Source organism: Desmodus rotundus, chromosome 3, assembly GCF_022682495.2.
Source record: "Desmodus rotundus isolate HL8 chromosome 3, HLdesRot8A.1, whole genome shotgun sequence".
In the NCBI taxonomy this organism is placed as follows: domain Eukaryota; kingdom Metazoa; phylum Chordata; class Mammalia; order Chiroptera; family Phyllostomidae; genus Desmodus; species Desmodus rotundus.
Window position 1 is genome coordinate 35,349,338 of NC_071389.1, and position 27,635 is coordinate 35,376,972.

The window sequence follows — 27,635 nt, forward strand, 5'->3', positions numbered from 1 at the left end:
GGGGGTTAGATTAGAGAGGAAAAGGTGAAAAATAATTATCTAGACTAGAGCGAAGTGAATGGATTTTATTGTACGCTACCTGTAGCAGTGTTCTCAAGGAACTGAATATTGGAATTTGAAAGTAAAGTTTAACTCTTCCCCTAAGTGGTCTGAAGTGACCTCCGAAAATGGTTTGCTATTCACTTGACCCAGAGAACCCCAGGAAATCATGCAAATCAAGAGATTCAAATCCTTGTGTTCACTTTAAGGAGACTCATGAAATTGCCCAGGCCATCAAGGGTATGCTTATCTGAAAAGCCACCAAGTATCTGAAGGATGTCACTTTACAGATGCAATGTGAGTCATTCTGTCATTAGAATGATGGAGTTGGCAAGTTTGCTCAGGCCAAACAGTGGAGAAAACAGGACACGGGGTCAGTGGCCCAAAAGGAGTGCTGAATTTTTACTGCACGTGCTTAAAAATGCAGAGAGTAGCACTGAACTTTAGGGTTTAGATGTAGATTCTCTGGTCATTGAGCACATCCAGGGAAACAAAGCTCCAAAGATGGGGTGCAGAACTTATGGAGCTCATGGGTGGATTAACCTCAGCATGAGCTCTCCCTGCCACCTTGAGATGATCCTATTGCAAAAGAGCAGATTGTTCCTAAGCTGAAAAAGGAAGTTGCACGAAAGAAAAATATGTCCCAGGAGAAAGTGAAGAAACAAAAAACTATGGCTCAGGAGTAAATTTCGCATAAAATAAATGCTAATAAAAGTAAAAGTAGAAAAAAAAAAAAAGAAAGTGAAGTGAAGTTTAGTCTACTGCCATATCAGATGAATGTGCCTAATCTTGTCTGAAAGTGAAGTTTGCATCTGTTTTATTCTATTCAAGTCAGTAAGAATTTATTTAGTGTTAAGCAAATGACAGGTACTGTACTAGGTTTCGGAAATGACCTGAATAGAAAAGATTCATTAGCCTTACGGAAAAATCTCTGGATGTGAACAACTTGATGCCTATTTCCACCAGGTGGTCAGGAACTAAGTATTAGTGAGTAACTGCTATATCCTAGGCTCTTGGCACATGTGGATAAAAAAGATACTTAAGACATATTAGAAATTATTATACATCAACAAAATAATGCTGTTACATGAAGAGGGCCTGGCTTTATAAGGTAGATTAAGAAAACTAATTTTTTTCCAGCTTGTGGTCACTGGGATGAGAAACCACCCTATGAATTTGCCAGTGCAACTTGCTGCAAGCGCCTGTGTATTTAACTTAACCAAGCAGGATCTTGCTGCAGGAATGCCTGTCCGACTCCTGGCCGATGTGACCCATTTACTGCTCAAAGCCATGGAACATTTTCCTAATCATCAGCAGGTAAGCATATGGGAATCTCCATTCAAATAGTCCTTTTAGTGTCTTCTATCTATCTCCTGCCTCCACATAATTCAATTTAGTAGACCAAGGCTGGAAATTCACATGCCTTTGGAAGCTGTAAAGTAATAAGTTTGTGGCATGACTGAGTATAGGTAAACAGAGAAGTAGGAAACAGGATTTAAATCCGAACATTTTGAGGGAAATAGTGCAAGCCATATAACACTCATCTTCAACCTAGATCTTGAGTTTGTGATAATTTCAATAAACAGGCATTGAGAATCTGTTCTAGACCAGACACTATCAAGTACTAGGATAAAGAAATGAAGAAGACATGGATTTTCTATTTCTAGAGTATGGTAGGCTACATAACCCAGCCCACAGGTGGCAAAAACAAGGCCTGCGGGCCAACTCCGGCCCTCCACCTTGTTTTATCCATTCCTGCATCTTGTTTGTACCCAGTGGCAGTGCTGAGCTCTCGCTTAACTGTTAAGGAGTAGTCACATTTATACAGTCCTAAAATTACATTTGGCCCTTTGAAGACAACCGCTAGGCTGATGTGGCCCCCGGTGAAAATGAGTTTGACACCCCTAGGTCCTAGCCTATCCTCCAGATGAAAACTCAAAATACTGCTTAAATGATATTTTAACTTTTAAAATTTGGCAGTGAGTTGGCAAGTTAATTAAAAATACTCGCAAGGTCCAAAACCAAGTAAAAATGTCAACTCAGATTTGTGAGTGGATCATTAAAGCCAGCTTCCCTCAAACTAGATGAACTTTAGGCTTTCTTTTTTATGGCCTCTGGAAGCCAAGTGGACAGAAGACAAAGCAGGACCCACCCAAAGTCTACCAGAACAAAGGGAAATTACCTGGAATTATTCTATTATCCTATTTCTCACCTAATGGAAAAGAAATAAGAATAGGTGCTGGTAAACTTACATGGGTTTGGTGGAAGTCAATCTTCCAACAGAAGGTGGCCAGAATAAAGAAATAAGTGGTGTTTCATCAGTCTTCCTCCTTTTTTATTTTTTAAAAATAAAGACTACCCCTGTTTAGAAAAATAACAAAGCAATATTTTATTCAGGACTTTTTTCTCCCTTTGGTTCTTTTAGTTACAGAAGAATTGCCTCCTTTCACTTTGCAGTGACCGGATCCTTCAAGATGTTCCATTTAACAGGCAAGTGATAGTCCTATAAGTTAAACTGGGGCAAAACAATTTATAGAAATTTGTTTTGGTTCATTTCTTACCAGTTAGGATATCCCTGGTGTATGATTAATAAAGTGGATGGGATTACGTGTTGCCTAATGGAACGCCAAATTTACTTACTCTAGGTTAGTGCCTTCACATGCATGATAGCAGATTGGTTCCTGTTTTCATAGCTTTTTGCTTAAGAATTTCTATTGATTATGGTTTTTAAAATGTCCACACAATAATGTGGGCTGAAAAAACTGAAGCATACAGAGAGTCAGTGTCTTGCCCATGGTCTTGTGACTAGTAACTGCCAGGCTAGAAGACTTGTAGTTCTTGGTCCAGTGTTCTTTTCTTTGTATCATACCTCCATTTGATACCGAATTATAGAAGAAATTTTTTAAGAAGAAACTTTTAAACAGAGGTTAAAGGAATACTGGATTTCAGTAAGTATAAAGGGTTCTTTTGTTTTCTAAGATGTTATAATTTGGAACCTGAAAAGGTGATTTTTTTATTTTACTATTTTAAAATGTAATTTTTTAATGATGCTATTTTGAAACAGAAATTTATACTTTATTATTTAATGAAAAGTATATTTCTCAAGCAGAAATTTTACTGTGATTTACATTTATTTTGTTAACATTACACTGTTATCTGGCCTGACTGAGGAATGAGGTGTCCCATTTACCATTTTAAATAAATAGTTTGGATAAACTATAACTATATATATCTCATGTAGATTACTAATTTTATTTTATAGCCAATGCACTCTATTAGAATTGAGTCTCTTTGTGGTCAGAGATTGTGATTGCTTAATCTCTTTGTTTCTAGTGATTAAGTAGGTGTTTAATGGTTGGAAGGATGAATGAATGAATGAATGACTATAATAGAAGACAGAATTTTTCCTAGAAGAGGATGACAGAATACATTGGGCCCCCAAATAAGGAAGGAGAGATTCCATCTGATTAAAGATTTCATATTGGTGATGGCCTTTGAGATAATAAAGAGAACTAACATGTATGAAACACTGATATCGCCAGGCATTGTGCTGTATTTTACATATGCTTATTCATTCCTTACAACAGTCTTGTGAAATTGTTCCTCTTGTAATCTTCATTTTATAGATGAGCAAACAGAAGCACAGAGAGGTTTAGTAACTTGCTCAAGATGACAAAGTAGTAAGTAGCAGAATTTAGATTTAAATCCAGAGTGACCGAGGGCCTCTACTTTTTATACCATGCTATATACTGCTTTAACGGTGAAGCTGGTTGAGTTAATTGCTTTATATTTTGGGAACTGCACAAATAAAGGCACAGAGGAAGTCAACAGTAATACTAGTAAAAAGTAACCTTTATCGAAAGCTTTGGGTGTGCCAACTTCTGTACTAAGTCTTAATCATGATATGTGATATTATTTAATCCTCACAACAATCCTATGGAGATTTTATTATTTTACAGGTGAGAATATTGAAGTTCAGAGAGACTAAGGAATTTGTCCAGGGTCCCAAAGTTAGTAAGTAGTAGAAGGTGATATTTGAATCCAGGCTGACTCCAAAGTTTATGATGTTTTGATTTTCTTTTAAGATTTTATTTATTTATTTTTAGAGAGAGGGGAAGGGAGGGAGAAAGAGAGGGAGAGAAACATCGATATGAGAGAGAAACATCAATCGGTTGCCTCTTGTATGCAGCACCACCTTGACTGAGGTCCAAAACCACAACCCAGGCATATGCCCTGACTGGGAATTGAACCAGCAACCTTTTGCTTTGCAGGATGATGCTCAACCAACTGAGCCACACTAGTCAGGGCAAGTTTATGATTTTTTTTTAAGATATCATTTATTTATTTACTTATTTATTTATTAAGATTTTATTTATTTATTTTTAGAGAGAGGGGAAGGGAAGGAGAAAGAGAGGGAGAGAAACATCAATGTGTGGTTGCCTCTCACACACCCCCTACTGGGGACCTGGTCCACAACCCAGGCATGTGCCCTGACTGGGAATTGAACTGGTGACCCCTTGGTTCACAGGCCCATGCTCAATCCACTGAGCCACACCAGCCAGAGCAAGTTTATGATGTTTTTAATGACTTGACTATATTGCCTTACATGATAAAATAATTTATTATTACCATTGATGCTAGGAATAACTAGAATTTAAACCCCAAGATCCAGAGAACTTCAGAATCTGTGTTCTTAAATACCAGCTGTATTACCTCATAATTGCGGGTATATTTGGGGACTAATAAGCAGTCCACTTTGCAGTAAGCATAGGGTACACAGGAAAAAAAGATTTGAGTGTATCGGCCTATTGCTAGAGTTCTAAAATAATGTTAATATATGGAGTGACATCATTCCTAAATCCTCTGACAGATTTATTTATTACCAATGTGTAGGCACAAATTGAAGGGAAAGCAATGGAGGCAGATACCCATTAGGAATCTACTGTAGGAGAATGAATGTCAGTTTATATGAAGAAAACAAAAACACTAATGCAAAAAAGATATATGCACCCCTATGTTTATTGCAACATTACTAGTAAAGCGAAGATGTGGAAGCAACCTACATATCTGTCATAGATGAATAGATAAAGAAGATGTGGTCCGTCTATCTATCTATCTATCTATATAATGGAATATTATTCAGAAATAAAAGGGATGAAACCTTGCAATTTGTGACAACATGGATGGACCTAGGGGATATTATGCTAAGTGAAATAAGTGAGACAGAAAAAGGCAAATACCATATGATTTCACTTATATGTGGAATCAAAGAACAAAATAAATGAACAAACAAAACAGAAAGTGACTCTAGATACAGAAAACAAACTGAGGGTTGCCCGATGGGAGGGTGGTTGGGGGGCTGGGTGAAAAAGGTGAAGGGATTAAGAAGTAGAAATTGGTAGTTACAAAATAGACACGGGGATGTAAAGTACGGCATAAGGAATACAGTCAATAATACTGTAAATAACTATGTATGGTGCCAGGTGGGTACTAGAATTATCAGAGGGACCACTTCGTAAATTATGTAAATATTTAATCACTATGCTATACACCTGAAACTAACATAAAATAATATTGAATCAACTGTAATTGAAAAATAAAATAAAAAATTTTAAAAATAAAATAATTTTATTTTAAAAAAAGAATGAGCCCTGGCTGGTATGGCTCAGTGGATTGAGTGCTGGCCTGTGAACCAAAGTGTTGTTTTGATTCCCAGTCTAAGGCACATGCCTAGGTTGCGGGCCAGGCCCCCAGTTGGGGGTGTGCGAGAGGCAACCACACATTGATGTTTCTCTCCCTCCCTTCCCCTCTCTCTAAAAATAAATAAATAAAATCTTTAAAAATAAACCATAAATGAGATCTTGCCATTGTGACAACATGGATGGACCTAGAGGATATTATGCTTAGTGAAGTAAATCACACATTGGAAGACAATGTCATATAATCTCACTTATATGTGAAATCTAAAAAACACAAAATAAATTAATAAACAAAAAAATACAGAAACAGACACATAGAATAAGCTGATGGTTGCCAAAGGAGAGGGAGTAAGGAGTAGGAATTAAAATAACTGTTTTTTAAATGTTGATGGACTGATTCTATCAAGGTCTACCTTATTTTCCACCTCTGCAGCTGCCTTTCCCCATAGCTGGGGTCCTGAAGGCTCAGCCCTGTGATGTTCCGTATCACCAACCCTAATCGTAGTAAAGTACAAGATATTTAAGGAGTCCAAAACAGCTTTCTGGGATGCCTCAGTATGAAACTCCCTGGCATATGCTATAAAAAAACCCAAAACACCCGCAACAATTAGTCTTCATTAGAAGATTATAGTAAACCACTCATTATTTTGAAAACTGGCAAATAAATGGAAAGAACAAACATTTATCCTGTCTTTCCTGTATGAACTCTATTAGTAGATAATCAAATAGTAGATATATTCAATTATTTGTATTTCAACTAATAGATGAAGAAAGAATGATAGGATAAGAACATCAGTATTTTATAATTCCTAATTAACTAATGGATATAAGTAATAAACACCAATGGCTGCTAAAACCACAAAAAGATAACTTAGACATTATGTGCCTTCTGACAGTACAACACAATCTGTGAAGTAGTTTTGCCCCCCAAAATCAAGCATAAATCTGATTAAATGTCTAAATCTATCAATCTATAGGAAATACTGATGGTAAAAGGACACGTTAAATAGCTCCACAGAAACTACATGAACAACAATTTTTTTTAATGGCATTAAAAATAAAAAATAAACAAACAAACAAAAAATAGCTCCACAGGGCTACAATCTGTAAAATCCAGACTGGGAATTTCTACAGGGCAAATAATCCAATTTCTTTATCAAATAATTAGCAAAGAGATGGAGGAGAGGAGGGAGTTGTAAAAGAAACCTGTTGATTAAAAGGCATTTAAAGGACGTGTCAATGTACTGTAATGTTGGGCTGGGGCAGGGTAGGGGAAGAATGCCAGTAATGGGCTTGATCAGAGATGGCCTTCAGAATAGAAACAGGTAACAGGAAATTTGAAAAAGTTGCAGAGGAGTTATTTACTCACTCTAATCATTCAGCCAAAATGTATTAAACAATGTTTGTGTGTAAAGCACTATATTGGGTTCTTGGATATAAAGGGCTAAATAGGATATGGTCCTTTTTGTCAACAAACTCATGTGCCAGTCCTGGCCGATTTGGCTCAGTTGGTTGGAGTGTCAGCCCATGGCCAAAAGGTTGTGGGTTTGATTCCCGGTCAGGTCACATACCTAGGTTGCGAATTCAATCCCTGGTCCCAGCTTGTATGGGAGGTACCCAACTGATGCTTTTCTCTCGCATCAATGTTTCTCTACCTTCCTCTCTCCTTTCTTCTCTCTCTCTAAAAGTCCTTAGGTAGAGTATTAAAAAAAAATTTTTTTAAGAAATTCACATGCCAATGGGGGATTCAGGTGAATCTGCAGATAATCACAACTGTCTGACAGAGTTCTAAACAAATGCTAGGGAGTAGTGAGAAGACAGCGATAAGCCTTGTCAAGGAAAGCTTCTCAAAGGATGTGACACTATTTGACCTGAGTCTTGAAAGATAAAATTATGGGTATGATAATCAGATATATTACTTGTTGTCATCCTTGATTTCTCTTATTTCACACCCCACATTCAGTCCTTTGACAAAACCAGCTCTATCTTCAAAATATATCCAAAATCCTGCCATTTGTCTTCACTTCCATTTCTGTCACTTGAATTAGATTGAAAGTGATTTTTCTACTGAATTACTGTGGTCACCTGATATCCATGTTTTTGTCCTTGCCCTTGTGAAGTTTTCTAAATATTACCGATAGAATAATCTAATTAAAAACATAAGTGAGTTCATGTCATATCTCTCCTCAGAATTCTGCCATGGCATTTCATCTCATTCAGAGTAAAAGTTAATTTGTTCTATATGATCTGCCCTGGCTGGGGATTCAGTTGGTTGGAACGTCATTCCATGCACTGAAAAAGTTGCGGGTTCAATCCCTGGTTGAGGTGCATATAGGAGACAATGGATCAATGTTTCTCTCTCACATCAATGTCTCTCTCTCTCTTTCTCTCTCTCAAGTCAATAAACATATCCTCAGGTGAGGATTTTTAAAAAGTTACTGTATGATATGGCTCTCCCATTATCTCTGACTTCATTTCTTTATTTTTCTTTTTTTTAATTTCCATATTTTGCTGTGTGTAATGTGCACTTTTTTGCCTAAATTTTTGAGGGAAAAATAAGGATGCACATTATACAAATACCTTGTATTTGTTCTTCTGTTCTGTAATTGTTACATAAAATTCCTTGTACCATAATATGTTAAAAAAGAAATGCTAAAATTCCTTTATAATACAAAGAACAAGTATCTAAATACAAATAAACAAGTAATTGAATTAAAAAATTAAAATGAAAGGCTTTTTTCCTGAAAGTTTGGGCCAAAAGCATGAGTATGCACCGTTCTCAGGGGTGCGTTATACCTGGCAAAATATGGTATATTTTATCGATTATTCTATTATAGTTGTCCCAATTTTTCCCCCTTTGCCACCCTCTTCCCAGCATCCCCCACTCCCTCGGGCAGTGGTTTCTTTAATTCCGTGGTTGTCAGACTTCCATTCAACTTGATTTCTGACAGTTCTGAATGATGGTTCTTCTATATTTTTGTTGTAATTTGGATGCGATTGTGTGAGGAGGTGAGCCAGGTTACCTACGCTGCCATCTTGACTGGAAGTCTCTGACGTCATTTCTTAGTCCTGCTCTTTCCTTTGTTCTACTTGCCCTGGCCTCACTGGCCTCCATGCTATTTCTCAAAACCTCCAGGCACACTCTTACTTTGAGTTTGTTGAGTTTCTTGGTTTCTGTGCCTGGAATACTTTTCCCCTAGATTTCTACATGTCTAGATCTTACTTCGTCAAAAGTTTCAGTGAAACCATCCCTAGCCACCCTACTTAAAATTTCAACATTTCATATCTTCCCTTTCCCTACTTTTCTCCCTCTGTATCATATGTCAGAACTTAATTATACCACATACTTTACTTACTATCTGATTTATTACCTGTTTTCCCATCTAGATTTTAAGCCCTGTGAGAGTAGAGATATTTTTAATTTATTCAGTACTCTATCTCTAACACCAAGAACAATGCCTGGCATAAAGCAGGAGCTCAATAAATGTTTATGTATGAATGAATTCCCATTGTGTTAGGTACTGTGAGGAACCCAAAAGATACTTAACTTATTACTATAGTGTGGGGGACCCAGTCCCTCAGTGTCCCCCAGAGTCACGGATGAAATGAGGCTACCAACACAAGATCTGTTTGGGGAGAAAAGGCTGGCTAATCTCTCAGAGAAGAGCCCCACAGTCCTTTCTCCTGAGGCTCTTATTGAGAGTGATATGTGCAGGGGTATGCAGCATGCATGCAAAGCTCATCAATCAATGTCTAAAGACCATACTTACATAAAACAGATGTTATCTATAGATAACAATTGAGGAAACACGGGGATCTGCCTCAGGTCAGGGTCTGTTATACGTGCTGATGTCAGAGGGTCCTTAATGCATGGATCATGAGATTAGGAGTTCATTCCTTTTGCTTTGGATTTAGATAACAGATACTGGCAACAGGACTATGCAAAGAAAAGCAAACCTCAAGGAGTATAATGCCTTCTTTAGACCTGATTTCCCACAGGAATCCTAGTCATGCCTGCCTCCCAGCATTCCCAGTGTTCTGGTCAAGACTTATAGGCCCTTATTCAAGGCCTGGCTTGCTCAGGGCTACAATTCCCGATACCACACAAAGTGGTCCCCAACATTATAGTATAGAAATCACTATATAATAGAAATGTGTTATAATTTTAGAAGATGAATGCCAAATAGTTTTGACTCTGTTTCTTTACTAAGTGTTGTCAGTTAATAATGAGGTACCATCTCCAGAACACTAAGTATAATTATTATTCTCTATTATTTAACAGTAACTTTCCCTTTCCCTCTCACCCACTTAAACTGTAGTGTCAGTTTCCAGCCTGGGCTCTGAAACTGTGCCTGGGCCTCCAGGATTAATTCATGAACCCATTTGTGTATTTTCAGGTTTGAAGCAGCCAAGCTTGTCATGCAGTGGCTCTGCAACCATGAGGATCAAAACATGCAAAGGATGGCAGTTGCTATCATTTCCATCCTGGCTGCCAAGGTACCTGAATTCAGGTGTCACCATATAGTAACTATTTTCCCAAAATCTGTGAGCCACAAAGATTAGTAAGTCTCTCTGCCAGCCTGCTTATTCAAGCTGCATTCAATATTGCAGAATTCCAGGTTGATCAGAGATTTTAGTACACAGTGAATGATAGTAAAGTCACACTTGTAGGTTCTCGGACATTTACTCTCTCTGCTTGCTTGCAGCTTTCTACAGAACAAACTGCACAACTCGGTGCTGAGCTCTTCATTGTCAGGGTAAGTGTTATCTCCTCTATGCAGACCACTAACAGTTTTCGTTTTCATTGTTTTCAGGCAGTGTTATGTATCTTCTGATGTTTTATATTTAAAAAAAATTTTTTGTTACTTCTAAGTGGGCGTATTTGTTTCTTTTCATAGAGGCAGGTGTACTCCTTAATAGAGATGCAAAGAGCCCTAAACTAGGAGACAGATGACCTAGGATTTAATTTGTATATCATTTTGTGAATTTAGACAAATTACCTAAACTACTGGGGTGATCCTATCTAATTCTAAATTTCTGTGTTTTTTGTTAAATTTATGGAAAAAATGTAAAGATTATTGTTAGGCATAAGATTATGCTAGATGCTTTGGGGAAGAAGATAATTTAAATGGTTGATATATTATTTTGCTTGCCTACACAGTTGAGGAAATGACATAGTGAACAGTGAAAAGTCAAAAAGCTTTAAAGAGAATAAACATCAATCGTGTCTGAGGGAGGATTGGAGGCAAAAAGTCCACATAGGGACTTCCTGTTATAATCCTGGCATGAGGTGTCTGAACAACTATAATAGATAGAAAAGTCAAGTGAGATGCCCTGACTGATGTGGCTCAGATGGCTGGGCATCGTCCTGCAAAGCAAAAGGTAGCCAGTTTGATTCCTGGTCAGGCCGCATGCCCGGGTCCCTGGTCAGGGTCCCTGTGAGAGGCAGCTGATCAATATTTCTCTCTCACATCGATGTTTCTCTCCCTTTCTCTCTCTCTCCATTCCCCTCTCTCTAAAAATAAATAACATTCTTTAAAAAGACCAAAACTTCTGAAATCTTTATAAAAATATATGTAAAAAAAAGTCAAGTGAGAGACTCCCTTTTTCTCTGACTTACAAATTATGTATGTAATGACAAAGTAAGTCATTCATTTGATAATTATATAATACTCATCACCTACCATCTTAAAATGTTAGGGATTCACGCTGAATTATGTCTCTAATAACCTCCCATAAGAAACTCATAACATAGTAAACAGCTATGTAGACATAGTTGTAATATAATATAATAAGTATAATAATAAAGATATGAATGAAAAAAATAATATAAAGAGAAGGCTGTGGTGGTAAGTGGAAAGAGTTGAATTTTTTTAATTTATTGATTTTAAAGAGAGAGAGAAATATTGATTTGTTGTTCCACTTATTTATATATTCATTAGTTGATTCTTGTATCCTGATTGGGAATCAAACCTGCAACCTTGGTGTATCAGGACGCCAGCTGAGCTATCTATCCATCCAGGGCTAGGGTTGGAATTTGTAAGTTGGCATATCTAAGTTTATTACTAATTGTGTTACTAGTGATGTGATTTGGGACAAGTCACATAAATTTTCTTAAGAGTGATAAGAAATACTTTTTATAGTTATTATGAAAATTGAATGAGAAGGGGCTAGAAAGAAGTATTCCAAGTCATGAAAGGCAAGGACCTCCATCAAGATTACTCTATCCAGCAAAGCTTTCATTTAGAATGGAAGGGCAGATAAAGTGCTTCTCAGATAAGGTCAAGTTAAAGGAGTTCATCCTCACCAAGCCCTTATTATATGAAATGTTAAAGAGACTTACTAAGAAAAAGAAGATTAAAAATATGAACAGTAAAAAGACAACAAACTCACAACTATAAACAAATGAACCTAAAAGAAAAGAAAAACAACGAAAACAGAAACTAAGCAAACAACCAGAATAGGAACAGAATCAGAGAAATGGACATCACAGGGAGGGATTTCAGTGGGGAAGGGGAAGGGTGGAGTGGGGGGGAAAGATACAGGGAAGAAGAAGCATGGTTAGTAGGCATAAGGCAGATGGGGAGAGATAAAAAATGGTATGGGAAACAGAGGACTCAAAGAACTTACATCTACAACCCATGGATGTGAACTAAGGTGGGGAATGATGGAGGGTTGAGAGGGCGGGGAGGATGGGCATAAAAGGGGGAATGTTGGGAAAACTGTGGTAGCATAGTCAATAAAAAATATTTGAAAAAAAGAAAATTAAAAGGAAAAAAGTAATTGAAGGAATATATATGCTAAGTGCCTAGCATAAAATACAATATATATTAGATGAGTGGAAAAGAATATTGATTTATTTATTTTCACTATTCTCAGGGATGACATTTGAGTTATATTTTTTTATTGCTGTATATGTATTTCAGTAATTTTGGCTGGAGATACATTCAAAGATTTTAAGGAAATAGCCCTCTCATATGCTTTGGGGAAAATTAAGCTTAGTTTAAGCAGGAATTAGCAGAAATTAGTAGTAGTAGTAGTAATCATGATGATAGTTAGCTTTTTTTTTTTTTAGCTTTTAATTATCCCCTGTAATTTACAGATGAGGAAACAAAGAATTGGCAAACAAGGTTACATAATTAATCAGATGCAGAGATTATATTTAAGTTCAGGTAACCTGATTCTAATGCCACACTCTTAGCCACTTTGCTATTAAGTTAAATAATTTGCCTAAGTGTTTGTGTTTCTTTTTTTTAATCACCTATTACTTTCATATTTATTTAGTTTATTTTTTATTTTTTAAAAATATTTTATTTACTTATTTTTAGAGAGGGAGAAGGGAGGGAGAAAGGGAGAGAAGCATCAATGTGCAAGAGAGAGATACATTGATCTGTTACCTCTTGCATCCCCCGCAACCAAGGACCTGGCCTGCAACCCAGCCATGTGCCCTGACTGGGAATCAAATCGGTAATCTTTTGGTTTGCAGGTCAGCATTCAGTCCACTGAGCACACCAGCCAGGGCAGTGTTTGTATTTCTTAAAAAATTTTTCCTGAATTGTATGTAACTTCAAATGTTCATTAATGTTTTCTAGTATCTGTTTTAGCAGAACTCCCTCTTACCCCCAAAATATAATCTAAAAATGGAATTATGGATGCCTTATGTAGGTTTTTAAATATTTATCTTTCAGACTTTAAATTTCTTAGGTTAAAGCTCTGATATAGAGATCATTTACAAGTAGAATTTCAAAGATATCTTATTTAAATCCAATATAAATTGTAATTCTTATTGTTATATTTCATTCATTCTTTTTTTCTTAAGGAAAACTTGAAGTTAGAATTAGATTTCCAATTCTTGTGTTCTCTTAGTAAGTTGATTATGACCAAATTACTTAATACTTTTCAGACTCAAGTCCTTCTAAAAATGGGGGTAGCACTACTACAATGTAGGATATAATTCGCTGCTGCTAAATAACTGTTTGCTTCAATCTCCCCTTTTCCTCCTTCACCTGTTTTATTCCAGAATTTGAAATGAGTATATGTTGGACCAATTGGTAAGATAGTTGGTTCTAAGCTTTAATCATTCTGCTTTTCATTTTATTTACAGGTGATTAGACTATAGGTACCATCAAAATAATATAGAAGTATTTATGAAGTCCCTATGCTTTTTTCTTGTTGAAGGAAAAGTCTGATCCAAAAGGTTGTTCGTTGTACTTATAAAAACCTTAATAGGAAATGTTTTAAGCCATGAGATGAAACCTCATGGACTTGTGGTTATTGCCACTAATAATTGCAATAGCAATAATAATTCATTAATGATAAATTAATTCAATTTTTCTTCTTTCAGCAACTTCTTCAAATAGTGAAGCAGAAAACCAATCAAAACTCGGTGGACACTACTTTGAAATTTACCTTGAGTGCACTTTGGAACCTCACAGATGAATCTCCAACCACTTGCAGACACTTTATTGAAAACCAAGGGTTAGAACTCTTCATGAGGGTTCTAGAGGTTAGAATGGGAATTTAGCCTACAGTTTTGACATTTATTGATTGATTTTTTGGTTTAAGAATTTATTTATTTCATTTGGTTCTTTGCTTATAGGTTTCCCTTTCTTTTTACAGTCTTTTCCAACTGAGTCATCCATTCAACAGAAAGTCCTAGGACTTTTGGTGAGATATAAGCATTTCTGGCTAGATTTTACTTTTAACCTATATTTGTCTTTATAGGGTCTTTTTTTTCATATATCTATGTCAGTCTAATATTTTACTGATGTGTAACACCTTGAAAGTTCTTCCTTTGTATGTGAAGTCTTAGTTCTAATTTTTAGCCCTTACCTTCTGCCCTTTCATGGCTATTAAAACCCAGTCCTCTGCTCCTGCAGGTTAGTGATGGCCTGTTCTCTGTGTGCTTTTTATCCCAACAAGTGAAGTTACATATTCAAAGGTCGTCAGCTGTTTTTTACCCAGCACTTCTAGGTATTTTATGTTAGGAAAATTTTAGGTTATCTATTTTGCCATTTTGCCTGAAAAGGAACTAACTACTGTTTATTCATTATTTTGTGTGGAGAGGAGAGGAAAAAAAATCACCTATAATCCCACAATGCTAAGAGAGCAACAGTCTTCACTTACTGTCCATATGCAGATGCACGTTTAAATCATTGCAGTCTCTATTCTTTCTTAGGATATAAAGCATCATTAGGCATTTACTATACATGTTACTTTAAATTTTTTATATCTTTTTTTCCAGAACAACATAGCTGAAGTACAAGAATTGCATTCTGAATTAATGTGGAAGGATTTTATAGACCATATCAGTAGTCTCCTACATAGTGTTGAAGTGGAAGTCAGTTACTTTGCAGCAGGAATTATTGCCCATTTAATATCTAGAGGTGAACAAGCTTGGACATTGAGCCGTAGCCAGAGGAATTCTCTTCTGGATGATCTGGTAGGATCATTTGGAGTTTTCTGGAAACATACAAATAATATTCAGAGTGGTTAAATTGTCAAAGCCTTAGAATGCAATAATGCAGTGCTAATAAATACTGTAATCCTTTCTTGTGTGTCTTGTGTCTTACAGCATTCAGCTATTTTGAAATGGCCAACCCCAGAGTGTGAGATGGTAGCATACAGGTAATTAGCAAGATAATTAATATTAAGACGGTAATGTATTCATTTTGCTTGCTTAGAAAGGTCATTCTTACTAGATTTATAATTTTTCACTCAGGCATCTCTCTTTCTACTGGCTTTAGATGAAGCGAAGTGTTTATACTTTTCTGTTACCCCTCATTCATCAGCCCTTCCTGCATTCCACATTTACTGAAGATGAGTGCCAGGGACTTGTTCTATGCTGTTGAAATACACAGAGGAATAAGAGGTGGTGCTTGTACACAAGAACCTTACAGCCCAGTGAGGGAGACTAAATATGAATCAGAGATAATTCACTATTATTCCAGTTTGTTCATAGAATGCTATACAATTAAAGATGACAGTACATAAATATGCAGTGGAAAATGGTTAAAAGCTTCCAGAGGAAGAACTGAGTGAGCTGAGTTTTGAGAGATAATTTAGTAGTGACGGAAGATCTTAGGAACAGGAAACAATATATTAATGCAAGGAGGTCCAAAACAAGATGACACATTAAGAGAACTACAAATAGCACCAGATTAGTTTAGGGAAAGTTTGTAATAATTTTTTTAAGTGCATACTGGATGCCTAACTCTGTGAAAATTAGGTGACTTGATAGCTAACTACTGATTACCTGAAGTATTTCATATTGTTGCATAAATAATATTATTACAACTTAATTTTGTTGTCTGCTTCATAAATGCTGATGCTGCCAACATTTTTGATTCCCCCAAATTATGTTCTAGCCATTTTTGGGCAAAAGATCAGTAGAAATGGAAAGGCTAATTCTAGACTTCCTTCATGGTGTTCTATTAGTTATCAACTAACTTCTTTTCTAAGTTTTCTAATCAAGATCTGCTATTCTTTAAATGTGTATCTTCAAGACAAAAAAAAATTTTTTTTTAAGGTTTTGTGTATCTATTTTTAGAGAGAGGGGAGGGAAGGAGAAAGAGAGGGAGATAAACATCAGCTGGTTGCCTCTGGTAGGCCCCCAGCTGGGTACCTGGCCTGCAACCCAGGCATGTGTGAGAATCAAACTAGTGACCTTTCCGTTCATAGACCTACACTCAATCTACTGAGCCACACCTGCCAGGGCCAAAATAATACTTTTGAAAAAAATAAATTTCTGTGTTAGTACCTTGTTCTAGTCACCTTCCATCTTCTCTACCAATACTTGTCAGAATATGGTCCTTTTTCAAATGGCTAAGACAAAGGAAAGATGTACTATAGCTCGTTCATACTAGTTTAAAAATAGTTGGATGAAATTTCTAAAATTAAAAGCTCAGGAATCATTGCTTAGAAAATGACACTAAAGCCCTGGCTGGTGTGGCTCAGCGGACTGAATGTGGGCCTGCAAACCAAAGGGTCCTTGGTTCGATTCCCAGTCAGGGCACATGCCTGGGTTGTAGGCCAGGTCCCCAGTGCAGGAGGGGGGTGAGAGGCAACCACACATTGATGTTTCTCTCCCTCTCTCTAAATATAAATAAATAAAATCTTAAAAAGAAAAAGAAAATGACACTAAGGCTAGGATGTAACTTTTATTGCTTTCTTTTGAACTTTTAGGTCCTTTAATCCGTTTTTCCCATTACTTGGCTGTTTCACAACACCAGGAGTGCAGCTGTGGGCAGTTTGGGCCATGCAGCATGTCTGCAGCAAGAATCGTATGTACCAGAAAGAAACTGGTTTTCTTTTTCACAGAATATTCTCCTTACATAGGGAAGCCATTTCTAAATTGTGTATTAAAGTGATTTTGAAGGACACAGACTTTAAAAAATACAATGTAAGAGAATCTTAGGTTATAAACTAAATTTATTATTTCAGAATGAGCTTGATAATAGTAGATACTGAATGACACTGGTGAATGAGACTTACACTCTTCTCACATCAGGGACTATAAAGATTAGGGGCCTACAGTGAGTTCCTTTGTTGAGCAAAAGGTCTTAAGGAGATCCAGTGTTTATGGTACATTCCAGTGCCCAGTCCTCATCTACATAAAATTTTCTTGTTCAAGGTGTTGCTGTCTGTACCCATGGTCTGTGGGGAAGCGAAACATTTAGATCAGGTTTTATATTACTCTTTTTTGAAGGTTGTGATGCAACTCTTGGTCAGTTATTTATTAATATAAGCTCCATCCATAAATGATTTGAAACATGGCACAAGAAATACATAGAAATGCTCATAATAAAGTATAAATTAAAGGTTTTTAAATTAAAAATTAGGACCAAGGAAAAATAATTTGGAAAAGAAAATAAAGGATGGAGTGGAGGGGAATAGAATATAGATGCATACTCAGGCCGTACGTAGTGCTTCATATACTTTTTATGGCTGAGCTTCAGATAATCAGCTACATGGTTCTTTTTTCGTGTTAGAGGAAAAAAACATTCCATATCCTGAGAAAGAAGTAAAACTTTTCTAAGCAATTAACTACAAATTAAATTTCTTTCATAGGACCTTAATAGTGGCCTTATTATAAATAGCCTTATATAGGAAATGTGGGAGTTGTTTTCAACAATAATCTTACAGCAAATAACAGTAACATTTTGTCAGAGTCTTTCTCTTTGCATTCTTTAATGAAAACTCAGGGCATACCACAGAAAGACAGCTCAGTGAAAGCTCTTCTGTATTAGATGGACAGAGGAGGATGGTTTAGGGAATGGGATGGGACAGAGAAAAACTGCTCTGTGCCCACCCAAACATCCACGTGGAAGCTTTTCTCACCCCTCCTACTACATTCCCCAGAAGCAGACTTGTTCATTCATAAACATAAGACTGTCTTATTGCCTATATTAAACAGCCTCTGCTATAAACATTTTCTTCTCTCACTGTACACACAGGTTCTGAGAACTCCCTAGCTTCTGAACACTCTATCCCATCTTATACTCAGCCTCTAATCTCTAGGCTTCCTTCCTTATTATTCAAGGAATGGACTTTTCACAGTTCCATAGGAGCAAATAAAACCTAATAAGTAAATAATAGTTCATTTTCATATAAGTGTTTGTTTTTGTGACTACTTTTAAATGTCAGTGTTTTTTTAAAGTTTATGCTATGGAATGACCACTCTGAAGAATTTATTCTAAAATGTACTGTAATTTGGGGAATGTTAGAATATTTTATCTCCAACTCACCCGCTTTCTTACTTTCCTGGTGTATTTTGTTTATATTTAAATAGAATTTATAAAAAGTTTTAATGCTTATAGCTTTTAACAGTTAAGAGATAGTATAGCATAGTGGTTATGAGCACACAGGAATCTACCCAGATCAAATCATATTTCACCACTTTCTCTGTATGTCATCTTGAGCAAATTAAATTATTAAGGTGGTGGGCCCAGTTTCCAGATTTGTCAAATGGCAATAATAGTAGTACCTATTTCATACATTATAATGAACATTTTTCCTATTTTAAAAAATATTTTATTATTTTTTTAAAGATTTTATTTATTTATTTTTAGACAGAGGAGAAAGGAGGGAGAGAGAGGGAGAGAAGCATCAATGTGTGGTTGACTCTTGTGCACCCCTCGCCAGGGACCTGGCCCACAACCCAGGCATGTCCCCTGACTGGGAATCAAACCAGTGACCATTTGGTTCTCAGGCTGGCCACTGAGCCACACCAGCCAGGGCTTATTTATTTATTTTTAAAGAGAGTGGAAGGGAGGGAGAAAGAGAGGGACAGAAACATCAATGTGAGAGAAAAACAGATCTGTTGCCTCTCATACATGTAAACCTGCAACCCAGGCATGTGCCCTGACCACGAATCCATTCGCTTGGGCAACCTTTCACTTTGCAGGACGACTGAGCCACACAGGTCAGGGCTGCATTGTTCCATATTTTAGAAAGTTTTTGACAACGTGATTTATAATAATCACATAGTATCTCTCTGATATGATACATCAGTTTCCTAGGGCTACCATAACAAAGTACCACAAATGGGTTGTTCAAAACAACAGGACTAATTTGCCTCTCAGCTCTGGAGGCTAGAAGCTAAAAATCAAGGTATCGATTAGGGACTTGCTTTTTCTGACAGCTCTGAGGGAGAATCTTTCCTTTCCTCTTCTAGCTTCTGGTTGTTGGACATTCCTTGGCTTGCAGATTATCACTCTAGTCAGATGGCCATCATCTCCATGTGTATCTTCACATCATCTTCTTCTGTGCGTGTCTGTTTCTGTGGCTAAATCTCACCTTTTTTTTTTTTTTTTTTAAACACTCACCTGAGGATATTTTTTTCATTGCTTTCAGAAAGAGAGGAAGGGAAAGAAAGAAACATTGATATGAGAGAAACATTGATTGGTTGCCTCCTGTACACACCCAGAACAAGTATTGTACACGCCCAGACCAGGGATTGAACCCACAACCTAGGTATGTGCCTTGACTGCAAATCAAATGCATAACCTTTCAGTTATGGGACAACACTCCAACCAACTGAGCCACACCAGCCAGGGCTCCCCTTTTCATGGTAACACCAGTCATGTTGCATCAGGACCCATCCTAATAATCTCATTTTAAGCAATTACATCAACAACAACCCTATTTATAAATAAGGTCACATTCTGGAGCACTGGGGGTTAGGACTTTAACCAGTCTTTTTGGGGGACACAATTCAACCCAAAACATATGGCTGTACACTTATTAAATGAACTTGTTGGTAATATATGTAGCTACTTCCCTGTGGATGCACATTTAGGTAATCTACCTTTTAATATTTTAACTATACCCAAACACTTTTTTTTATAGAGATACTCATTGTATAATTATATGTAATAGCAAATAACTCTAAATAACCTAGAGGCCCAGCAATATAGAAAGGGTAAATAATGTTGAAATAATGTAGACGATGGAATATTTACATGTCATTAAGAAGACCTAATAGAAAATTATATAAGCAGAAGCTTACATTCTGGGTCATGAGTAACTGGTACCAGACTATCTTTGTAGCCACAAACAGTGGAAAACTGGGGGAAGAGGGGGGAAAACTTGAAACAATTCTTTTGAGACATTATACAAAAGGCACCGAGGATTCCGATCCCTGAAAGGAGGGAAACAAATGAGATGAGCTCTACAGTCTCACTGGCTTTTTTCCCGGAGGCGTTTATTAGACCCCAGCATAGGGTGGGGGAACTAAGCACAACACAACAATTTTATTGAACTGAGGAGACAGAAATCAGTGTTCAACGAGACTGAGGTGTCTGGAATTTTGGGGGCAAAGTGATGCAAAGGTGCCAGCTATGTCTAGAAAGAACTGTAGAAATCTTTATAAGGGTTACTTGAGTCTTTGGCTGAATACTAAGTTATATATGCCTAGGGTAAGACTTCTTGACGCCTGAGAAAGAATACATACCAAGGAGCTTCTAACTGAACAACACTTGGAGCTCACACAGGTTGGGAAATATTTGAGTTCCCAAAAGTGCAACAAACCTGATACCGAGGGCATTCACTACAGATGTCAGAAGAGCCAGAAAAGATTAAACTAGCCCTAAAATAAAGGCTTCTCTAGGGCAACCTTAACAAAACTTAACAATTCTTGAAATGGTCACACTGTTCTGCAAATAAATGACCTGTATGCCAGAGAAAAATTAGGCATTTTTTTAAAAAACAAAATCTGTACACTCAATGACATGTTAAGTGTCTGATAAAATTGCTAGAAGAAGCAGCAGGAAAATCAGAACCAGGAGGAAAATCAGGCAATTAATACAGACCCAGAAATGATAATGATGATGGAATTAACAAAAAAGAACCTCAAAACATTTTTTTACAGCTACATTTTCAAGATTTTAAAGAAAAAATGAATATTGCCCTGGCTGGTGTGGCTCAGTGGATTGAGTGCCAGCTTGTGAACCAAAGGGTAGCTGCTTTGATTCCCAGTCGCAGCACATGCTTGGGTTGCAGGCCAGTACCTAGTTGGGGGTATGTGAGAAGCAACCCATTAATGAATGTATCTCTAGCACATCAGTGTTTCTCTCCTTTTCTTTCTCCCTCCCTTCCCCTCTCTCTAAAATAAATAAATGAATAAAATCTATAAAAAAACCCCATAAATACTAATAGAAGAAAAAAGAAAACATAAAAAATAAGTAAAATAGAAATACTAGAGCCAAATTTTAAATATTTGACATTAAAATATCTGAATGAGCTTAAGAGTAGATAACACAAAAGAAAAAGTCAGTGAAATTGAATATAGCAATAGAAACTACCCAAACTGAAACTCAGAGAAAGAAAGCTGGGGGGGCAAAAAAGAAAAAGGGTATCAGAATTACACTGATATCAATACCAGGCAAAAACATTATAAAAGCAAATTATAGAATAATATCTCTCATGAAAATGGATGAGAAAATTCTTAGCAACTTTTTAACAAATGGACCCCAACAATACAACACAATGGACCAGGGAAGTTGTTCTAGGAATGCAAAGTTGGTTTAACATTTGAAAATCAATGTGTTTCATTCTATTACCAGACCAGGAAAGAAAAGCAGTCTGGCTCTGGCTAGTGTAGCTCAGTGGATTGAGTGTGGGCTGCGAACCAAAGAGTCGCCAGTTCGATTCCCAGTCAGGGCACATGCCTGGGTTGCGGGTCAGGTCCCCAGTTTGGGGTGCGTGAGAGGCAACTACACATTGATGTTTCTGTCCCTCTCTTTCTTTTTCCCTTCCTCTCTCTCTAAAAATAAATAAATAAAACCTTTAAAAAGAAAAAGAAAAGCAATCTGATCATCTCAATAGATGCGTAAAAAGCATTTTGACAAAATTCAAGATACAGTCCTAAAAAGGGCATGTAAGGGATTCTTACAGCTCAATTGAGTGAAAAATTAAATGGGAATGTGTCCTCCCTAAGATCAGGAACAAGACAAGGATGTCTAGTCTTACCCCTATTGAACATTGCAACGGAGGTTCTGTCCAGTATGATCAAAAAAGAAACAAAAGGCATCAGAATGCAAAGAGTGAAGTAAAACTGTTTCCATTAACAGATGATATGGTTATCTATGTAGAGAATTCCCATGAAATCTGCAAAGGGGCAACTAGATCTAATAAGTGAGTTTAGCAAGGTTCCAGGATACAAGATCAATATATATAAATCAGGTACATTTCTGTTTATTAGCAACTACCATTAGAAATGGAAAAAAATGACATTTACAACTACGTCAAAAACTGTGAAATACTTAGGGATATATCTGACCAAGTTGTGCGAGACTGTGCATGGAAAAAACAACAGAGCTCTACTGAGAGACATTAATTATATGTCATTGTCACAGGTGGTAGGAATGGTGTAGTACAAACAGTATCTCTAGTTTCCCACAAGAACATGAGACTCCTTTGTCACAGAACTGCTAATTTTTGATGCCAGACAGGTACTGTTGGAATGGGACTTTTTTTTTTTTTCAGCACCAGTGAGGTAGCAAGGGTTGCCCTGGCTGCTGTGGCTCGGTTGGTTGGAACGTTGTCCCATATACCAAAAGGTCATGGATTCGATTCTCAATCAGGGCACATGCCCAGGTTGTGGGTTTGATCCCCAGTCAGGGCGTATATGGGAGGCAGATGATCGGTGTTTCTCTCTCACATTGATGTTTTTCTCTCCCTTTCTCCCTTGCCCTCTCTCTAAAAAAAAAATTAAAAAATTAATAACCATGCCCTCTGGTGACATTTTTTTTAAAAAGAGAGCGAGCAAGTGGAGCTTGAGACAACAAAGGCTCCTTATGGACCAGGACCCTGTACAACAAACTCCCCTGAGAGCTGGCACAGTCAGTCACAGGGCTTATTGGAGCCACAGCCTGTTATTTATCCATCAAATATATACCGGTATTTGCATCTGCTGGTTGGCAGAGACCAGAGAGAACATTTTCACTGGTCATAAAGCCAAGTTCTCATGACACAGAACAAGACAGACAAAAGCAAACAGTGACCAGGCCCTGGCTGAGTAGCTCGGTTGGTTAGAGTGTCGTCCTGATATGCCAAGCTTGCGGGCTTGATCCCCGGTCAGGGTCAGGACATATACAGGAACCACCCAATGAATGCATAAATAAGTGCAACAACGAATTGATGTTTTCCTCTCTCTCTCCCTCTCCCTCCCTCTAAAAAACCAAAATCAGCCCTGGTGGATTGAGTAGATAAGTGGATTGAGTGCAGGCCTGTGAGGTGAAAGGTTGCCATTTAGATTCCCTGTCAGGGGGACATGCCAAGGTGGTGGTCCAGGTCCCCGGTTGGTGGGCATGTGAGAGGCAACCAACCAATCGACTGATGTTTCTCTCCCTCCCTCCCGCCTGTCCCCTCTCTCCAAAAAATAAATAAAATCTTCTTTAAAAAAATAAAAATCAATTTTTTAAAGAATGAACATCTCTGGGAAGAAAGGGATCAGTAGAAAACAAAAGTACTCATAACTAGTTTTTACCAAGTCATTGTACTCAAGGAACAGTTCACACAAATATTTTCTTCTAATCTAAATTTTTTAAAAGAAAAGAACTCTCACCAGCCTAGATTCCATCAGATCCTGCAAGCAGAGGTCTGGGAGACTGATAGGGTCAGAATTCTTACTTTATGCAGTCTTTTGTCAGAGTTCCCAGGATCTCTCAGCTTCAGTAGCCCTAGAGTGAACAGTGTCTGGTTAGAGAAGGTCCCTTTGTAGTTGCCAAAACTGTTGGAGGGGAAAAAATGTTTATTCTATCCTTACAGGTCCTTTAACTAGTATAATAATCAAATTGACATAATGCAGATTAACAAGAGAAAAATATGTGTAATTTCTTAAGTACAGGAGCCCCATAAAAACATGAGACTCAAGGACAAGTTTTGCATGAGGCTTATGTGCCACCCTAAGCTAAGGAATGGGAAGGGGCCTGAGGCTTCAAAGGGGAGGAGGGTTGTTCAGGTTTGTTATTAAGATGTTTGCCCTTTTCAGATAGGTTGTTTGGATAAAAGTTGTCTGTGGTAATAGTTCTCTTTCTGGGCCAGACCCCCTATCTAAACTCCTTTTGGTAGTTATAGGACAGGTAAAAGTTTTTCTTGATTGGGTCTTGATTACCTTCAGCTCAAAATAATCCACATGCCAGAGCGGCACATTTTGGAGTGGCCTGTTCTGCTCTTCTTCAGTATCATCACTGTTTTCAGCATTTGTAGTTGCAGCTCTGGTCCTGGGACCACTGCATCATGTAGCGGCGTTTCCAAAATTGAAGTGATAGGGTGATAAAGAAGAAGAAAACAAAAAAGTCATTACCAATATTCTCCCATGGCAAGAATTACATAGTCATACCCACATCCTTTCCCACTCCCTGTTCCCCAGATCCACCATAAAAACAGAAAAATATTTAGTGGTGGCACTCCTTGGTCTCACTCATATTGAGTTGTGAGCATACACTCGGGATGGTGTGTAAGCCAGCCTCTCAGGTGTATATCTCCCCCTACCCGTTCCCTCCCCTTTTTATTTACTGACTTTTTTTTTTTTTTTTTAGAGAGAGAGAAAGAGAGAAACATCAACCTGCCCTTCCACTCATTTATACATTCATTGGTTGACTCTTGTATGTGCCCTGTTTGGGGATCGAACTCAATCTTGGAGAATCGGGTCATCACACTAAGCAACTAAGCTACTCAGCTAGGTTTCCACTCCCCTTTTTAGACAACCAATATTTCAATTACCAATTCTAATTCTTTATCAAACTGTTACTCTTACAACAATATCACCTTACCCATTATAAGGCAGAAAAAAGTTCTTGGCTCTCCAGCACTTTGTGCCTCAGCGGGTGCAAGGGGAGTAAGTCCAGATTTAGTCTCTCTCTCCAGTGGTGCAGTACCCCATATCCGCTTATTTCATGGACCCAGGTGGCTACCTCAAGTGAATACACAGGTCTGAAAATTAAACAAACAAACACAGATTTATAAGAGAAAAATCACACAAATTTTATTGAATTTTTACAAGTCCATGGGAACTTGCACAAGAGAATGAAGACCTGAAAAAGTGACCAAAGCAGGAATCTTTTATACCTTTTAGATGTAGAAACACTGAACTCGTGAAGAATTGAAGAGACAAAAGTGTGGCCAGGGGTAGTAAATGGTGAAGAACAAAAGAAAAAAATTGCTGAATTGTTCTTCATCAGACTTAAGGACTTCTACTTTTTATTTTATTTTATTTTTTTACTTTTTAAAAATATATTTTATTGATTATACTATTACAGTTGACCCAATTTCCTCCCCTTTGCCCTCCTCAACCCAGTACACCCTTTCCCTCCCATAATTCCCCCATCTATAGTTCATGTCCATGAGTCATGCATGTAAGTTCTTTGGCTTCTCCATTTCCTTTACTATTCTTAACATCCCCCTGTCTATTTTATACCTACCAATTATGCTTCTTAATCCCTGCAACCTTCCTCTATTCTCCCCCCTTACCCCACCCAGCCGAAAACCCTCCAAATGATCTCCATATCTATGATTCTGTTCCTATTCTGGTTGTTTGCTTAGTTTGTTTTTTCAGACTCAGTTGTTGATAGCTGTGAATTTGTTGCCCTTTTAATGTTCATAGTTTTGACCTTCTTCTTTTCCTTAAATAAGTCCCTTTAACATTTCATGTATTAATGGCTTGGTGATGATGAACTCCTTTAGCTTTACCTTGCCTGGGAAGCACTTTATCTGCCCTTCCATTCTAAATGATAGCTTTGCTGGATAGAGTAATCTGGGTTGTAAGTCCATGCTTTTCATGACTTGGAATACTTCTTTCCAGCCCCTTCTTGCCTGCAAGTTTTCTTTTGAGAAATCAGCTTATAGTCTTATGGGAACTCCTTTGTAGGTAACTCTCTTCTTTCCTCTTGCTGCTTTTAAGATTCTCTATCTTTAATCTTTGGCATTTTAATTATGTTGTGTCTTGGTGTGGTCCTCTTTGGGACCAACTTGTTTGGGACTCTGTGCTTCCTGGACTTGTATGTCTTATTTCCTTCACCAAATTAGGGAAGTTTTCTTTCATTATTTTTTCTTTCTTTTTTTTTTTTTTTTTAGTATAAAATTTTTATGTTTAGAATTAGCCAGCTGGACTCAGTTTAGATGATCCCAATTTTGTTGGCAACATCCAAAGCATCATAGTCTGGAGCCAGTCGAACATATGTCTTCTTCTCCCCATCAGGCCTGATCAGGGTGTTGACCTTGGCCACATCAATATCATACAGCTTCTTCACAGCCTGTTTGATCTGGTGCTTGTTGGCCTTGACATCCACAATGAACACAAGTGTATTGTTGTCTTCTATCTTCATGGCTGACTCAGTAGTCAGGGGAAACTTGATGATGGCATAGTGGTCAAGCTTGTTTCTCCTGGGGGCGCTCTTCTGAGGATATTTAGGCTGCCTACAGAGCCGGAGCCGCAGTGTCTTAGGCCTCCTGAAGGTGGGTGACGTGCGGATCTTCTTTTTTTTGTGGCTGTGGACGCTTTTTAGCACTGCTTTCTTTGCCTTCAAAGCCTTTGCCTTGGCTTTGGCTTTGGGAGGGGCAGGGGCTTCCTTCTTTGCTTTGGGCGCCATCTTCGTGAAAAGCTTTCATTGTTTTTTCAAATAAGTTTTCAATTTCTTTCTCTTCCTCTTCTCCTGGCATCCCTATGATTCGGATGTTGGTATGTTTGGAGATGTCCCAGAGGCTCCTTATTCTATCTTTGTTTTTTGTTTTTGTTTGTTTTTTTAATTCTTTTCTCTTCTTGCTATTCTGGTTCAATGCTTATTTCTTCCTTAGGATCCAAATAATTTATTTCAATCCTGGCTTCCTCCCCTCCACTGATGGTTCCCTGTAGATTTTTCTTTATTTTAATTAGTGTTGCCTTCATTTCTTCCTTTATGTTGTTGCCGCACTGAGTTCTTTCAGCATCCTGGTCACCAGTGTTTTGAACTCTGTGTATGATAGGTTGGCTATCTCCCTTTCGTTTAATTCTTTTTCTGAGGTTTTGTTCTGTTCTTTCATTTGGGCCATATTTCTTTGTCTTTTCCTCAATTTGGCAGTCTTCTTTTGTTTGTTTCTGTGTATTAGGTAGAACTTCTTTGACTCCTGTCTTAGTAGCACGGCCTGTTGTAGAAAAGGCACCTGTAAATTGTGTGAGGTAGAGCCTTAGGTCCACCAGGGCAGGGCCTGCTTCACCACTTTGTGGCTCTGTGTGGGAAGAGGGCTCGGAGAGGGGACAGTGCCAGTGCCTAGCATCTAGAGGTTTTCCCAGCACTCACCATTTCCAGTCATTTCACCTACTTCCCATATGCGACTGGCACACTTCCATCTGTTGCCCTGGTGGTGAATCCCAGAGTGGGTGGGTATGTTCTAAGTCTGTGCAGACCTTTTAAATGG

The 27,635-nt window shown here is 37.6% G+C and overlaps 1 protein-coding gene and 1 pseudogene across 1 annotated transcript in view; one reads left to right on the forward strand and one right to left on the reverse strand.

The window, feature by feature from the left end:
- ZYG11B (zyg-11 family member B, cell cycle regulator) overlaps nucleotides 1–27,635 on the forward strand; it is a 73,650-nt gene that overhangs the window by 39,324 nt on the left and 6,691 nt on the right. Inside the window, exons 5-13 of the mRNA XM_024571034.4 lie at nucleotides 1,180–1,356; nucleotides 2,465–2,529; nucleotides 10,136–10,235; nucleotides 10,445–10,495; nucleotides 14,083–14,244; nucleotides 14,358–14,405; nucleotides 14,983–15,180; nucleotides 15,313–15,365; nucleotides 16,923–17,020. Coding sequence (XP_024426802.2) covers nucleotides 1,180–1,356; nucleotides 2,465–2,529; nucleotides 10,136–10,235; nucleotides 10,445–10,495; nucleotides 14,083–14,244; nucleotides 14,358–14,405; nucleotides 14,983–15,180; nucleotides 15,313–15,365; nucleotides 16,923–17,020 — 952 coding nt within the window. The remainder of the gene's footprint in view (nucleotides 1–1,179; nucleotides 1,357–2,464; nucleotides 2,530–10,135; nucleotides 10,236–10,444; nucleotides 10,496–14,082; nucleotides 14,245–14,357; nucleotides 14,406–14,982; nucleotides 15,181–15,312; nucleotides 15,366–16,922; nucleotides 17,021–27,635) is intronic.
- LOC112314460 (large ribosomal subunit protein uL23 pseudogene) lies at nucleotides 26,300–26,848 on the reverse strand (annotated as a pseudogene).